This window comes from Plectrocnemia conspersa, unplaced genomic scaffold (assembly GCF_051122295.1).
Source record: "Plectrocnemia conspersa isolate PC_06_02 unplaced genomic scaffold, ASM5112229v1 ptg000006l, whole genome shotgun sequence".
In the NCBI taxonomy this organism is placed as follows: Eukaryota; Metazoa; Arthropoda; class Insecta; order Trichoptera; family Polycentropodidae; genus Plectrocnemia; species Plectrocnemia conspersa.
Window position 1 is genome coordinate 15,229,936 of NW_028277170.1, and position 18,662 is coordinate 15,248,597.

The window sequence follows — 18,662 nt, forward strand, 5'->3', positions numbered from 1 at the left end:
TGCAAAATACTCCCTTGACTGATAACAGTGTTTAGCACCAATTGTCTTGTTGACAAGATAGGACTGTATCAATTACTGCAGCCACTGCAGTGGATCTATTGGATTCATGATCAAATACATTAAACCGATCCACAATTCGCATATAGTCTGCCGGTTGAGTGCATCGCGATTTGCTTCACTCTCGCAATATTTTCTGAACCATAATTGTACAACGCTTATTTTGTCTGCAACAATAATCATAAACATCATTTTTGTATTACTAATTATTGTGATTTTTTAAAATTTAAAAAAATGTAATTTTTTTTCATAACATATTTATTTATGTTTCTAAAAGTTCCAAGGATCATAATGCTTTTTTAATTTTATATTTGTGAAATAATATTCTAACAAAAAGGTAAAAATCATAAATTTGATATCATTCGAGTTGATCAAATATATCATTCAACAATACAAATGCGAAAATTATCACGTTTTCTTTTTTATGTAACCATTAAATGAAATAAAACTTGCTTTAAGAGATTTACATTAATCGTGGTAATGGTGTTTAGTTTAATGCTTTTTGATTCAGCATTGTTATATTTAAATGTTGCTCTTAAATCTTTTTTAAAAATAAATAATGATAAACATCTAACTGTCAGTTCCATTTTGTGCATGTTTCTTCTTAAAATGACTTATATCCTAAAACTAGAATTAACAAAAATACTTAAACCCTAACAAAAATATTAGCAGATTCGAGTACAACAGTTAAAACAAACTTGATTTAATGATGACTAAAGAAGTTTGTTGAAAAATTATGCAACGCATGACACATAACATATCAGTAAATTGATTTTTATGTGATGGTCGCTGTGTCATCTTTAATCTTTTATACGTTTGTAATATGAACTTTTAATAACCTTAATTGTAAATATTATCTAAGGTACAAGGAATTTAGCAACAGTATGGAGCTTTACCGCGCTCAGTTAGGTGCTGGCTCCGCAGCAAACGAGAGTGGTGGCGCATCAATGGGATCCGTGTTGTGCTCTGGCGATTCAGGCTCATCCGTAGCGTCGGAATGTACTTCAGACCCACCGTTAGAGGCGAGATTGACCGCTCATCCAGCCAAGGACCTAAATGAAGAGAAACGAAAGAGTGCCAGACGGAAAGAGTAAGAATATTTTTGTTGTCGTTGAACCCTTTGATTGCCGAACTTTTTAGGATTACTATTTAACTATGTTACTTGCTTCTGAAGCATGTACCTTACAGCCCATTAACAATGAATAACCGACGGATCTCCAAAAGTAAAACGCGTTCAAAGTGTATATATATTATACATATTTATGTATGTATGTATATTGAATTATTAAATTTTAATGAAAAATCTTACTTCTTTATTAGATTCATTATGGCAGAACTGCTACAAACTGAAAGAACGTACGTCAAAGACTTGGAAACGTGCATGAAGTGTTTTCTCAATGAAATGAAAAGCAATCCATCGACGGTGCCACCCGGCATTGCCGGAAAGGAAGAATTGATTTTTGGCAACATCGAAGAGATATACAAATTTCATAACCACATTTTCCTCAAAGAATTGGAGAAATATGAGACGATGCCCGAGGACGTTGGACATTGCTTTGTAACGTGGGCGCAAAAGTTCGACATGTACGTCTTCTATTGCAAGAACAAACCCGACTCAAACAGTCTCTTGGTTCAACACGGAGGCACCTTCTTTGAAGATCTGCGTCACAAGCACAAGGTATCACATCAAATTATTTAAATAATATAAAAAATGTCCCAAAATTAACACAAGATTTGAATTAAATAAAATAATGTCACAAAATTAACGCAAAATTTGAATTAAATAGAAAACACATTTTTTTGTTATTTTTTTTATTGAATTATAAAGTACATAGGATAGGATTATTTATGGAAGTTTTGTCTAAATTTTCTGCACAAATGACGGCAAATTCAAATCTTGCGTTAATTTTGGGACACCCTATACTAATTCAACCAGAGATGTCATTTCAGCTTGATGCAGGGGATGGCAAAAGTTGGCCAGTCTGGTCGTTTTTTTCAATATTTCGCTTTCATTAATATTAATAGTATTTCGTTTAACGACGCATTATTTTGGCCAAATTCAACAGGGGGGGGGGGGAATGCCCACCTTCCTACCAAATGACGTCACTGAACTCAATTACAATTACTTAGTCTTTAAAGATATCTTTAGCATATAAATATTCTAATTCCTCACTCGTGATTTTAAATTTTATTTTTAATTTTTCTATTCTTTAATTTTCGAAATAAATTAATCTGCTCTAATATAAATAAAATAGCTTAGAGTGCCTTTCAAAAATATTATATTTTCTGTAAAATCTAATTTAATAGTAGCTTTTTTTTAAACCCGATATGTTTTTTTTAAATTCAGTCAAAAATAAATTTAACATATACACAAATTTAATCATTTTTCAGATGGAACATCCAATTGCGGCCTACCTCATCAAACCCGTACAGAGAATTACAAAATACCAATTACTGTTGAAAGACTTGCAAGGATGTTGCGTAGAAGGACAAGGAGAAATAAAAGTATGTATTTTATATTTATCTATTTATTTTTGTCACAAATTAATAAAATATAATCAATCAATCCAGGATGGCTTAGAAGTGATGGTAGCCGTTCCTAAGAAAGCCAACGATGCTATGCATTTGTCTCTTGTGGAAGGTTTACCTAATGACGCCTCGAGTCTAGGAGAAGTTCTTTTACAAGACGTCTTTCTAACATGGGAATCTAGAGGACTTGTACGCAAGGGCAGAGAAAGACGAGCATTCTTATTTGAAATGTATCTATTGTTGGCCAAGGAAGTAAAAGATTCGCATGGAAAAGCGAAATATATCTACAAAAACAGATTAATGGTATGACAAAATAGTATATCTATTACTTTACATGCATAAATGTGATTTATGTATATATTTTATTTTTATTTTAGACATCCGAACTAGGCATAACAGAGCACATAGAAGGCGACGAATGCAAATTTGCTGTTTGGACTGGCCGTGCTCCAGTTCTGAGCGACTATCGACTAGTTTTAAAAGCTCCATGCTTAGATGTCAAACAACAATGGGTTAAACGCTTGAGGGAAGTCATTCAAGAGACTTACTTCAGCTCAGCGCTTCCATTGCACATGCCAAAGAGCCCCGCTAAAGTTAAACCGTTACAAAATCAAAGATCTAGCCGGTACATATCCAAATATACTAATTTATATTTAAGCAATATTTGGCTTTAATACAAGAATTAAATCCTTTCTTCTAGTGATCTCGAAGAGTGCACTTCACTGGACGAGAGTGTAGAGAATTTGGATAGGAATTCTTTAGCGTCATTTGGAAGTGGTAACACGACTGACTCTGACAAGGTAGGAGATGTATGTATCATTCTGTTATTTCGTTTATGATATTAAATTATCGATTTATGATAAAAACTAAGCTTAACTAAAAAAGGTTCACCTAGCTAAGACCTTAGTTGTGACCGCCCGCCCGGATTTCATATTTTTTCAATTTAAAATAAATAATTTCCATTGATGAGCCATCTTGAAATTTAGGTATTTCATTCGGCTGGTCACAAATTTCCCATAAAAAAATTATTCGAGTTTAAATATATGTAATTGTATGTCTCTAATGTTGAAAACTATGAGAAAAATAATTATAAAGATACTGAGAAAATAACAATTTTAAAATTCAATGGTTAGTTAAATTTAATTTTTCGAGTTAGCATTTCAAAATCTTGTACATAGTACATATTCAGTTGGATGTATGAAGTACTGGACGTTTTACTGATGAAATGCAGTTCAAATTTTCTAGTTAACAATATTTCTAGTTGTTGGCATTTATAGATTCTCCAGAGTTAAGAAACACATAATAATTTTTATTTTAGATAAATACCAAAAGTTTGGGATAACCAGCACAAACCCAGAAAATTAATGGTTATGGGCTACAAGTATAGTAAATGTTTTCTACTTATTTACCAAGATTTGGTTCATCAAACATTTTCCATAGATTGATTACCTTGAATATAAGATGCTCAATGCTCCCATGGGAGAAACTGAAAAAGTATTCCAATTTATCTTATTAATTCCTTTCAACACAATAACTCAAGTGTCATGTCTCAATCATAAAATTTTGCAATATATGTGTATAAACAAATCAAAATTTGCTAGTTTACAGTGAAATATATCGTCTATATCATTGTTCAGAAATCACAGTCAGTAGGTAGCATTTAATAAAAGCATTTTATTGGTCTGATTTCGCTGAAAAAGTTCCTCTTAAACTTTTCAATTAATTTATTATTTAACCGATACTTATTACATACAGACATAGTTTTAAATAGGTGCATCTTTCAGAATACCGATTCTTTTACCCAATCAAAGCGTTGTTTTTAGATGTGTTCTTATGATTTTTGTAAGCTTAGACTTATACAGATTTTCATAGATTTTTGCCCATTGGAAACTCTAAATATGTTATCTTATATTATAATAGTGTATATTCAAAAATCTGCTTTTATATTGTGATTTATATTTTTCGTATTTCAATATTATATTTTTATATATTTTATGTTATATATAGCTTTGATAATAAAATATCTTACTTGTCTGTAGACTTTTACAATGATAAGGATAAAAAGTTTTTTAAGAAAGCATTTTCTCTGTATATGCATACTTTTATACCCTAAAACTTTATCATATATATAGAATAACAATGAAATATATTCTGATAACTGATAATTTTCACCATATTAACATATAAATTATATCAATAACTTAAAATTTATTAAACGACAATCTTGTCGGTTGAATTGTGATATGTATACGTGTCTTGACTTGTGAAGTAAATTATAAAGCTTTAGCCTAAAAATTGCCAGATCTTTCATACTTATGAATGCTTTTCTGCCTGTGATCTCTGAATTGATTATAGCTTGGTATGTTTTAGTGTTATTATTGATTCGCCGCAAAATTTAGACTAAATTACAGTCTAAATTTAGACGCCGCTTAATTTAGACTGTTAGTTTAGTTTTCGCTAATTTGCAAAAAAATTAAATAAGACATTTATTTAAAAAATAAGATTTGTATTTAAAAATGGGTCGCCTTTTCCCCCGCGTATTTCCAGCACTGATTCAAATAAAAAAATGCTAATTTAATACATCCCTGTCATTTTCTTTTTAAATTTGTCACAAAATGAGCATAAAAGGATATTTTTATAGGGGAGATTGTGTCACGTAAAAGTGGCGCTTGAATAATGGAGGATTGTTGTAAAAGATTGCTCATTTCTGATCTAGGGGAGTAAAAAATGGATAAAAACATGTTCGACACGATTTTTTCCCTAGTAAATATAAATCCATCTGAAGCATACAAAATAATGCTGGAGTTGGGTATGATTTAATATGTCTCATTTTACAAAACCTGATTCCAAACGAGTTAAATAAAATTGGGATGGGTGCCAATATCTGATTATAATGAAAGTGGAATATGTCAAATATGTTTCGTTTTGAGATAATTGCACCTTTACATAAATTTGTTTTTAATATAGATTTATATGAGTTATCTTAACCCTTTGAGTAGTGAGTTAATTTATATACATTTGTTTATTTTATATTATTACTTTATAGTAAATTATAGAAACAAATAAGTGATTCTCGACGGTTTATTGCTTTGAATTAATTTACTTTTTTGTATTATTATGTTTTAATAATTTATTTCAACGCTTTTCTATTATTTTACATATTTTTTATATAGATAATATTCGGCTATTGTAGACTTTTTTTATAAAACAAATATAAAATAATTTTGTTATGTTTATTTATTTCATATTCTTTAATTTATTGGTATAATTTTCTATAGAAATCATTTACATTATATTTTATAAATATTATATTTTTTATTGATTTATTATATAAGTAAATATATAATTATCTGGGGTACCTCAAAACAACGAACAAACAACCACCGTACATGTACGGCGATACCGCTCAAAGGGTTAACTACTCCAAAATCAGTATTTAAGGCAAAAATTAATGTCAAGATACATAGAATGATTGGCTGCTTGTATATTGTTATCATTAAATAATTTTAAAATAAATATTCCATAAACTTTCAAAGGAAACCAATTTGAATCATTACTACCCTTTGTTTGGCTCATAAAGAAAACAGTAACATATGTAAATATAAAAAAACAGATATGTTTGATTTGTAGTATTTAAAAAAAAATTAACCGTGCGAAAGTGAAACCGCGTAAATCGAGGGATAAGCTTATCGGACAATTTACGACTTTTTAACCATCTGTCATTGTGGTATTGTTATTTTTTTAAGTGTTTTATCTGTAAAAGATTTTTATTTATCTTAATGCCAATTTAATGTTCAATTTTACTGAACATCATTGATGTAAGCTATCATAAAAATAAAACTGGCCATATGTATGTACATACATATACACTCATCCCGCGATTTGCGCGGTTTCACTTTAACACGGTCGAGAAAATATGTATGTTTTTTTTGTTTTGATGCGTTTTGTAACGTTCAGCGCTGCAAATCACAGCGATGACGTCACCTCGTACGTACATAGCCTATATTCATCGGTCTGATGTATCTTATATTATATTTTTGTATGAATTCCTTGCCTTTTTTTACGTGGTATCTATTTACGCGGGGCTTCTGAAGAACGTATCTACCGCGCAAATCGAAGAATGAGTGTATTCGCAATATTTAGTGACTTGTTCCACTTTCAAAATTAAGAATTTCTTAATTTTCTTTAATAACAAAATTCAAAAACAATTTACAGTATTATTTTTTTGATTTACGTATTATCGTATAACACAGATATAAAATGTAGTTTCTGACTTATTCCACTTGTATAACAAACGGCACACTTAAAAAGGAACCTTTCAATATTATACACTCGCTCTTACACAATAATTTTAATCAACTACTCCAGCTTTTATAAACTAGGATCGTACACAGTTCTGCAACTAGATTTTCATATGCCCTGTGCAAGGTCTTCTTTTTAGGAGCTCTTTTTTACCCCACTCTTAAATGCTATAATACATTGTACCTCAAAGCACTTTATTTTAAAATAAAAGTACTCTATTGTTGCTTCTGACATGCTTCAATGAACCGAGAGTCGATTTTAAAGCCAAATTCTTAGAACACCGAGATCGACTCAATTTTACGACCAGTGTGACCATTATTTCACGAGTCCTGAACCAAATAATAAAAAAGTTCGGTGCGCTCCAACCTTGCTTCATTCCATTATTTTCTTTACGTCTGTGTTTGACGGCATTTTTATTATTTACAAAGCTATGCAGCAGCAACATTCTGTCATTTAAATGTATTAAAAATATTATAAACCAATATTATGTTGGTTTCAATAGAGATACTATTATACATATTGCTGATGGCTTTATTTAGTAATTTCAGAAAATTTCAATGCACTTTCTTTGAGTAATACCATCCGTTAAGAAATTGCTCTACGACTTGATATTCGGTAGATAGATACGAATTTCAATAAATAAAAATCTAATCATATAGGAGTCATATTTATATATCAGATAGAATTGGAGATATACTCAATTTAAGAGTCTAATTATTGTGTGTTTATTTTAAACGCAATGGTATATTTAGAATTTTTCTGCTGTTTCTAAAAAATCTGTTTGTTATGTTTATTTACTCTTAATTGTATAAAAGTAGATTATGATAAAATTTTAATTAATTTAGAGCGACTTTATTGTCCTGCAATAATTGTTTTGTTTTAATTTACTACTTTTAATAAATATTAAAAAAATGTTATTAATTTTATTCTTTAGCATACATATTTTAATTTAATAGTAATAATTGCAATAATAAAATTGTCTTATGCAAATTATACCAAGTCAGCTCATATTTTAAAATGCGCACATACATGTTGCTATCGCCAAAAATATTCTTGTCTCAGGCAAGCTTGATTATTCGTATGAGGGGAGTAGTGGATATTAAGGGACGCAATCGTGACTTAAGCAAACTTTTTGGATTAGTTGGCTTCTATAGCCGCGGACTGTAAAGCTAACAAACGACGCAATTTCAATAACTGTAATGAATTTCCCTAAACAAAACAAAAACTATTTTTTCTTTCTAATGATTCTTATTATCTTGACCGTTTCAGCGGTGTTTATTTTATTTTTTATAAATTGTGCAACAATTTTGATTGTATAACTATCATATACAGTTTGTATATGATTATACATACATGACGTTTTCTTTCCGTGGGTGCATCCATAGGCTGAAAAAGGGTTCATCTTTGGATGTCGTGTCTGGAATGTACCAGGGGATGCGAAGAGAGAAGCGGCAGTTTCTGCGATCCATGATTCTTTGAATTTGGGTCGGACTCCTCATGGTCAAAATTCGTATGAGCGTAGTAAGTCCAAATTGGATAACTCTTGTAGTTTTGATTTTGTATTTCGTTAATAGCCATGGCGACAAAAAAGTGAGGAGTTTTTGAAACAAATTGCCGTTGGCTGCTAGAGCAGATTTTTTTCGCGCGTTTTGCTGGTAATACTGAGTGTATGTGTTATATTTTCCTAAGACGCTTACAACGGCTACGTTTAAATCTTTCTGAATTATGGAAGGTACTTTATGCCCTAATAAGCAAAATATTCTTTCTACGGTGTTGTTCTAATTAAAAAAAATACATTGTTTTAATTTGCTTTGTCACTGTAAATTTGGCTAAAAGCTTTTTGACCGTCTGGGAACTGCCGATTTAATCTCTTCAACTGTTGAATTGAAAGTTGGTTCTTTTGACCCGACATAATAATCAAGTTAGTTGTAAAAACTACATCGATTATAGTATTGTGATTAATTAAAGCGGAGTTATTCTAAATTTAGATAAACTATTTATTGGCAACGATGAAATATGTTATAATTAGATATGATATTAAGAGTAAAATAGCACGTTCAATTAATATACAATGAAAGAATGTCACTTTTTTATATTGAGCGTTTGCTATGAATCAAATTACCAATGCGTCTTGGAATCGAATTACCATCAATAAGAATAAAAATATCATCGTGGCTTTCTGATTTATCAAAATATTTTATTGTAAAGACATTTAAATATAATGCTTCCTAATTTTTTTGATATTGCATTATTTTAATCATCTCTAATGTGTTATATATAATATAATATAATACATAAGTTTTAAATTTGTAAATTTATTAATTTCTGCTAACAATTTATTTAAAAAAAAATAGTGTTAATATTGTAAAACTGTGAACTATTTGAGTTCAAGAATTTCAGCTGCTACTTTATTAATGAAAAGTTAACATACATAGTTGCTCTCAAAGCGCTGAGAATAGTAAGGGATTACCGAGTCATATGGCAAAGTTAACTTGAACAGGTTCGTAAAATCTGTAATTCGATATAGATATTATTAAAATTAAAATAGAACTTAAACTATTACGCCACGGAATGAAAATTCAACACCCAATTTTCGTGGCGTTTCTCGCGTTTCATACCTTCGTGCGTTTTCCTCCTGCTAAAACTTTCAATTTGTCCTTGTCAGCAAAAGTAAGGCATTTTCAACTATGTTTATCTTTACTAATTTTTCAAAGACAACGTCGTATTTTATGTTAAAAGTTGGTGTACAGTTAATCAAGCACTCTTGAGCAAACTGTGATATCAAAACTCGGCTTGTTCACTTTTATAAGTTAATAAATACTTTTAATTAATGTTTATATAACACATTGACCAATTTTTACTCATTCTAATTTTCTAAAATGTCCAGAAAATAGAACACCTTTTTTATTTCTTAACATGAATACATATAAACTTAATGCATTTAGTTATTTTATTTATTCCAGTGGCATATACATAAGTGTCTTGTATGTGCTCTGTTTGTCAGCATTCATTGTGCACACATTTCTTTCAGAAATCGTTCTAATGTTAAGGACCGGGAGGAAGAATCGGCTGGACGAATGATTTGTTTAAATGAGTAGACTTTTGTATTGGCTCTGACTGTCACTCTCTCTCTCTCTCTCCGAGTTCAAGATCAAGTGCTGTCTCTTTATTTACTTCCCATATTTATATACATTCAACCTGTGACGCATTTTCTTATGACACATTCCATAAGGTAACAAGTACACCATCGATTCGTCGCTTCGATCAAATCAGTTATATAACCTGTGACGCATTTCCCTGTGACAAAGGAAACAAGTACAGTACTGTTTTCAGTATCGAGTATACTATCGATTCATCGCTTAGATCAAACGAATGATACAAAAATCTATTCCTTGTTTGCTCTAAACAAACGTTCATGTAACTCGATTTTAGGCGATTAACAAATTACGTCGCTGCATAGCAATTGCGTCTCAATCTTATTGAATTATATAATATTAGGAATACATATATTATAAATCAGAGTATATAACACTAATTTGTCTACTATTTTGTTTATTTTTGTCTCCATCTAACTCTTTTTCGTCGCCGCCTTAAGATTGTAAACTGAATTTTGATCCTCTAAGATGTTTTCGATGTTTACGTCACACTTCCGAATTTCCGCAATACGGCAATGGGCCTAGTCTCTCTCTCTCTCTCTCTCTCTCTCTGTCGGTCTTCGTTCTTACTTTGTAAGCCCATGTAAATCTCATTATACGGTACACGTGCTACAGGGGTACAACATTTCGGGTCAAAGTCGCAGAAGGATCCCATGCAAATTTCGTATTGCGCTTTTAAAAGAAGAAACTTTTCCAACACAGTCCGATAAAAACAGGTCAAAGAGTCTTCCGCTTTCTTATTCCACATTCTGAGAGCCTCGATAAATTATAATAAGTTATCTATTTTATATTTTGGACATACGATACGTACGATTTTTGAGACGCAGTAATCTGTCTGCTCAAATTACTGTGTCTGGAAAAAAATGGTATATTATACAATTAGCATGCTATATTTTTTATACACAAGGCACCCGCTGATATAATTAAATCATTTAGATTCTAGTTGTTACTTGAACGAAGACGGACTAAAAAGCATACTTTAAATTCGCATAGATATGACAACAAAAAAGTCTACTTGAATAAATTGTTGAATTATTTGCTGCATTAACTCCATCGTCTGGTTCGAGTTGAAATGACGACGGCGAAAGCTCAATCATGCACATACGTATAATAAAAGCATTATAAATGTTTCTATTTCAACTACTCATTCCACTCCAATATGGAGTACTTACAAAACGTGTATGTACTATTCCTATATTTATTTCGTTCCAGGCTATGCTCCCATCAAATTTAAATTGTAATCATATATTATAAATCTTTAATATTTAACTTACGTAGATATATATATTTATTGTATTTGTAAAATACTTTTGATCTTAATAAATATCTTGCGGTAGCTATTTATCTTGAGCCTCGAAAAAAAAATTGTTGGACCCATACAATCGCGGTCTAGCTATGATTCTCCCACCATTATCTTACTGAAAGTTAACTGCTTTGCAGGCTTTGAATTGTCCATGTAGGACAGATGTCCGGATTATATTTCGAAAATCGGAATGGTGATTATCTCGCACGAAATGCAACGAAAAACAATCACAAAGATGCAAGATGTGTTCGTTAAGCCCGTGACGCGAATGTGCAATTGCTATACATACACAATAAACTTTTAATGAAACCGTTGACACTTCAACGCGCCGACATGTACAGCAGTGTGCGATGTAATGGTGGCAGAGTAATACATTTTCTTATTACGAGATGCCACGTCAGAGCTGCTACCGGCGACGTGTCGCGAACGATCCAATTTGAGACGTGTCAAAAGCTCGATAGAAATCAACATTTTGCACACGTATGGACACACCTTTGAGCGACAACTTTGAAAATTCCGGTAAGATACCGGACGAATGCTAGATTTCCTAATTAAAATGCATCTAAAGATAATTAGCAGATTTATTAATATTAATTACCGACTAACATACCGTGGACCAGGGTCTTTAACATACGGCTCGCGAGCACACACAACACTGTTTTTATAAACTTCACCCAGTTTAAATCCACTATTAAAACACTACTAAAATTTTTAAATAAGAAATGATAAAATAGGTATTCATGATATTTATTGAAAAACATATTCACACACTTAAATAACTAACAAAAATCGCGTTTAATGATAATAGTTAATCCGTTCTATTCGACTAATAATGGTTTTTAGATTAGATGTAAATTACTAGTGCCGATTATCACAAATTGAATACTATATATTTACAATTAATACATTTTTTGTACAATTAAGTAGTGACAAATGTAGAAACGATTCACCGAGCAAAATGATACAATTTTTGTAGTTGTTTATTTTGCTGTTTACGTGGTTTTGTTCAGACAGTATTTTAAAAGGAACCAAGTTATTATCCTTATTATCTGATTATCTCAATTTCGGTTTCATTTTAATTGCTGACGCTGTTTGAAATATTCAATTCATTAATGATTTTCATCTTTAAGACGTACGTTCAGTTGATTTAAATGTATCCACTAGAAACGATATCTACTATTGAATAAGATGTCGTTTTTTGAGATAATTGTTAAAACGTACGCTATCAGGCGGTGGAGTTGAAATGCTAGATCTTAAAAATCGAATCTGTGGAGCATCTGTCGTTATCGTTTTCGTGATATTCTCTGGATGATCCGCTGATGCTTCTCGTGCACATCATCGATGCACATTCTTGGACCCTCTGCTGCTGTGACTATGTAGCGCCTTTCCTTTATGTGACCAAGTGACACATATTTTATAATACTAGTTCGACACGTCTCTGGTGAATTGCAGACGATAATGTTTGCGAGCCGATTGCAACGGTTCACATAGGTAACCAAAGAGTCGAAGAACAATAATATAATGCGCAAGGTAGAATGTATTGTCTAGCGCGCGTCCTCTCCAAACAAAGCGTAATTTTTCACCGGAGTTGCTATTAAGTGGTCCGTGTAATATTTAAAATTATTAACGTAAATATTTAGTCACTAGATCTCTCTTCTATTGTGTTTGGAATATACTGTAGTTTTTTAGGTGGTTAAAACCTCTCACAGAAAGCAATTAAATTTATTTTTTCCTTGTCATATTATGTAGAATCCATGCTATAAAAATAATAAAATTTTAATATTAATTTTATTTTAAAAATATTGCTGCGTGGACCGCGGATCGGATAACAATGCTTTAGATTTTAAGTCGATATTTGGCTACTTAAAATCTAAATCATTTATTTTAAAATGACCTGAGCTTGCAGCAAAGGACAATACTATAGTGTGAAAAATATTTTTTTAATTTTACCTCAACTTTCTTTGTTTGAATTTCGTCATCTGTACCTAATTATACTAGACTTACGTAACATATACAGATGTGTAGTAAAATTACAAGCTTAAAAACTAATGGATCCGAAACCATTGGAAATGTGTTCAGCTATCAATCTTTGAATTTATGTCATATTAATCTATCGACGTCTAGGTTCTGTTAAAGGATCTTAATTTACAACCATTCACACTGTTTAGATAGAAATACTATTTAAATAATTATTTTAAAATGAAAACATTGTGTATTCACAATATAACAAATAATGCATTAAGCTCTTGCCTCAAGTGTTTTATTGTGTTTTTTTTTATCTATACAAATTCAAATACTTTTTCTATTCAGACGATGAATTGCGTTCCGGATACCTAAAAATACCTTATGTTAAAATATTAGCTCCAAACGGTTTAATTTGTAATGCAGAGTTGTGCCTAACAATCTGTAGTGTCACTAGATTTTTCTAAAGAATAACGCTTTGTATAATATACAGATAGCAATCTTTCCTCAGACGATAAATTAAATGCGCATTTGTATCTGCGTCGAGCGAATATTTTATCGAATATCTTGTCCTTAGGATAAATTTAACTCTGAATTTTAATTCAACTACATTATCTTTTTATATATTTTTACATATCGCACTAAACTGTATAAAGTATATATAGTATAAATGAACTTATATTTGTAATTTATGATAAAATATGTAGAAACTTACTTCCTTTTTTATAGTCAATTTTATGTACATGCAAATTACAGTTGTTATACGTTGGAAAATATACATTTTCTACCTTTAAACGTATTTTACAATCAATAGGCGATATAGTACATACTACACACATACATATATTTGTATGTATATCAAACAAACCAATTCTCACATAGTTGTATCAGAGCTACTGTTAGATATTTCAATAATTTAAAATGCAGTTCAATATATAAATGCTCTATATATATAATGTAGCATTGAGAAATTCTGAAAAAAGGTTATGTATCTATGGTTCGATGACATATCTCACGTGGTAATTTGTCACAGGAAGATTGCTCATACGATAATTGTCACAAATCGAAGGCCTATTATAATTATGAATTAAAAATTAACAGTGAAAAAAATAATAATAAATATTCATAAACTATTTTTTATATAATTTTATAATTTCCATATTAATATATGCATATGTTATAATAAACATTCAATTGAAAGCTTTGTTCGTGTATTTGTAAACATAAAAAAATTTACAAAAAATATTTTTAACAAATTGATACAAAATATTAAATAAATATTTTTAATGTATTTAAAATTTACAAAATTCGTCAGACCATCTTGATTTATGACCAATTTTCGTGTGAGCAATGTACATGTGAGTAATAATCCAGGTTAGCAATCTTCATGTTACCAGTTGCAATGTACGCAATGTCCGTTCACCGTGCATAATCTATGCATGAGATTTTATTGCATAGATTAGTTTATAATGTATATTCTAATGATTAGATTGAAAAGTTATATATTTTATATATATAATATATTTTAATAATGATTGTATTAGGCAAAATAAAAATAAATTATTTCCTCTGTGTATTTACATGCGCAATATCACTGCACACACACACATATTTAGCAATGAGTAGCTGATTCAGAGAATCATATTATGTTTAACAATGTGTATTGAGATAAAGAGAGTCGGAGATAAGTTGCAACGATCATAAAATCGCCAGAAAAGGCACACAGTAAAAGCGGCGAAGTTAAATCGCGCCCGCAAAAAAGCAATTTATATCCATAAATATCTCACTGTAACTTTGAGGTATCGATGTATAAAACATAATCATATTATATATATTGGATGTCACAGTATTCGTTCTAAAAAAATTATAGTCTTAATTATGTCTTCTTCTTAAGTTTAAAATAAATGCTAGGGGAAATGTAGTAACAATATTGTTTTCATTCTATTTTAGTATAGCACTCCTTAGTTTTGACAATGCTAATCACATTTTTTTAATTTCCTCTTACTCACAATAAAGCATATTCATTGCCTTATCAATGTTTTTAAATGTATCTTTACTATGAACGAATTAGAGCAGCTCTTACGTTCTTAGTTAAAATTAGTTCTTATTGTATTCTTATCCTTAATAATAATTGAATCAATCGATCCCACAAAGCCTCGCCTTATATTTATAAAACTATTTATAGTTATAATAAGTTTCACGCCACAGTGTAAAGTTTGTTTTTAATAATTAATTTTTAATATATTCCAACAGTATACAAAGTTAAATTATTTAAATTATAAATGGGATTTTTATCACAAGGAAAAATATCGTAAGCTATATTATTCGCAGTAAACTTCACTAGTTGAAAATTAAATAAAGTTATGTTTTCTCACATGCATATATATATAATACATATGTATGTAAATAAACATTTGCAATAGGCAAGTGGTGCAAATTGCTAGTTATTAAGTTAATGTTGCGGGTTCTAATTTTTTCATTTTATAGCACATTAATTTTACTTTCTCAATCTTGAGTTAAGTGTAGTAATATCTGAGTACGTGTTATTATTTGTATTAAAAAATAACATATTATTAAATTATAAGTGAATTTATATTAATTTTGTTTTATTCAGAGTAAACCGGAGACGAGTTTCTTGTCATGCAATTAGGAACTAATCAAACAAACCATTAAGCTTTGAAATACGTTTTTCAATGTCGTTGAGTATATAGCAAATGTCAAAATGTTAAAACATTGGTTTTAAGTCAAAATAAACAGCAAAACATTGGTGCTTAGTCAAAATAAACACATCGAAATAGTAATAGCGCCGAACCAGGTGGCTTAATAATAAACTTTTATTGTTATTGCTATCAAAACGGTTAACTATAGATTTTTATTATATTGACTGTCATTAGTCTGACCTGTTTTAGATTTGTTGCACTTACTAGCCAATTTAAGCTAATTTAACACTTAAACTATGTAAGTGAGTTGCGAGTAACTATACATGAGCTATTTCATACGAGATTTATCCTTTAGCGGCGGCGTTGGAGCGCTAAATAAATGAGTAATTCCCAACACTTTTCGTTTGAACAAATATCAGTATGTAAATCAATAAAGACAATAAGTAATTCATCATAAGGTGTCGTCTTAGTGTTTTAATTTCATGCGATATGTCCATTTATCGTCATTATTAAATAAACACATTTTCCCACGCCTTCTATTTATCGCCTATTATTAATGTCTGCAAAGTACTACAATGTATTCGTTTAGTAATAATACTGTAAAACAATATATCATCACTGTTTTTAAATAATATTTTATTATTGATCATAGTGTATTATACACAATTGCTACTAAATTTTATTCCCACTCATTCATAGTAATATTATTTAGAAGTTTGTTTTTTCATATCGAATGTATATCGGGTTATTTTTTTATCTAAGACATTTATATCTAAGACATATCGGGTTATTTTTTATATCTATACTATTTTAGAACAGTATTTTATTAGACCTCTTTCGCCGAAAAATCAAATTCATTGTTTTATATTAAACCAGCACGGTAAAGCCGTTTCATTGATGATATATAATATTGTACAAACTCTTTAAATGAATTTATTGTTTGATATTAATTTAAAAAAATAGAAATGCAGTTGTAAAGTGTGCTAATGAAAGATGAATATGTTTAACATAAGTATTTTTTTACGTAATATTACTTATTAAAATACAGCTCATTTCTAAATATATAATATACATTCAATAAAGCTTGTATAATAGACTTTAAAAAACACGCCCAAATACGTTTAATACAAGTATAAGACTAGTTCTGAATGATTTAAAAATATATTATGCTTCTTTTCTTTAATAATATTTCTTGAATGAGATTAAACAATAATTTTTTGCCACAAAAAGAGAAACACTCATTTTATTATTATAGATATAATCAAATATTTTAGAAGACTGCCAAATATATTTTTTTACAAAATCATCATTTCTAATTAGATTTTTGCTTATAAATATTTGTATAAGAAAAATATACAAAATTAATATATACTATTAGTCAATTATTTTTGACAAATGATCCACGTCCAATTATGATTATGAAATCTTTAAAATGAACACTTAACCTCTACTGTTATACAGTTATATTTTTGAGTAGATCTATTTAATGTCAGCTACGTGGGACTGGTATAATTTGTATCATTCAATTTTCATATTTTGTGATGTTATTCTCTTTCTTGCTATGTATTATTTTTGTCCATTGTGACGCATTGCGTTACCTGTTGGGTTACGAATTACGATGGTCTTAATTTAATTTAAGTAAATAAATAATCATTGTATATTTATCCCTGGAATCAATATTGAGATTTTTACATTAAATATGCATAAAGACGCACAAAAGTTTAAGAGTTTTTCAATAAGATGTCACAAAGGTTGAAAAACTGAAGTTTTTTAATACATTGCAGCTGAACTAAACCCAATATTCACATACAATGGGTAACTAAAACCTGACTGATACATATTTGTGTATTTATTAATGATTAGATGCACTGAAATAATTAATGGATGCAGCTGATATATAAATCGCTTATTAGTATTAATATTAATTTATATTATATATAAGTATTAAACTATTTTAGCCACGATGGTAATCCAGTTGCTGTTGTTTGTATATATACATACGTTTTTTTGCTTGAACGTTACATAGTTGTTAAAATCGCGATCAAGATCTATAAAATTAATTTTAATTTAAAAAATCATATGAAGCATTCAAACCTTATACCATACATATATTTGAAGCACGTGATGGAATTCAGCAATTTTATTGAGGAATATTGTACATCCCCTCGTCTGTGCTTTGCCCCTGACCTAGCTGACATAGTTCCGCAGAAAACGGAGAAGATATTGCGTTAATATGAATACTCTTTAATGTGCTGGAGTAAAATCGAATATATCGATCTTTGGTATCAAATAAATTACCTATAACAGCAATTAAGTATCAATATGTCACTAATGCTTTGAGGAACACTGGTGACATAATATGAACGGACCAATTGACGTATCTCTAAGGATTGCTAATCGGATCATCCATCCGTACGGAGTAGAAATATATCGGTCGTATCTGCGGTTTCTTTTATCGTGCGAAGGTTGTAACCTGGGTTACGGGTTATCCAAAAAAACCACGACAACCCCTATTTGTATTATCATGCAACCCGAAAATTAATAACGTGCGTTTATGCACGTGTGTTAAAGTGAATTCGGATATATCCAATTGATGTGAAAAATATATTTCGAAGCGAATGCTCTTATGATTTTGAAGGATGTTAATTTAAAGGTGCAATATTTAAAAAAATATATTTTAGATAATATCTCTAG

At 30.0% G+C, this 18,662-nt stretch overlaps 1 protein-coding gene across 7 annotated transcripts in view; it reads left to right on the forward strand.

Annotated features, from left to right (window-relative positions):
- Positions 1 to 18,662, forward strand: part of trio (trio Rho guanine nucleotide exchange factor) — a 323,623-nt gene that overhangs the window by 133,202 nt on the left and 171,759 nt on the right. For 4 of the 7 annotated variants that reach the window (XM_088188192.1, XM_088188193.1, XM_088188196.1 and 1 more), the window contains exons 19-24: positions 920 to 1,147; positions 1,378 to 1,735; positions 2,449 to 2,562; positions 2,629 to 2,889; positions 2,964 to 3,211; positions 3,287 to 3,386. In XM_088188192.1, coding sequence (XP_088044318.1) covers positions 920 to 1,147; positions 1,378 to 1,735; positions 2,449 to 2,562; positions 2,629 to 2,889; positions 2,964 to 3,211; positions 3,287 to 3,386 — 1,309 coding nt within the window. Of the gene's footprint in view, positions 1 to 919; positions 1,148 to 1,377; positions 1,736 to 2,448; positions 2,563 to 2,628; positions 2,890 to 2,963; positions 3,212 to 3,286; positions 3,396 to 18,662 lie in introns of all 7 variants that reach the window. The other 3 variants (XM_088188191.1, XM_088188194.1, XM_088188195.1) reach the window with 1 other exon arrangement.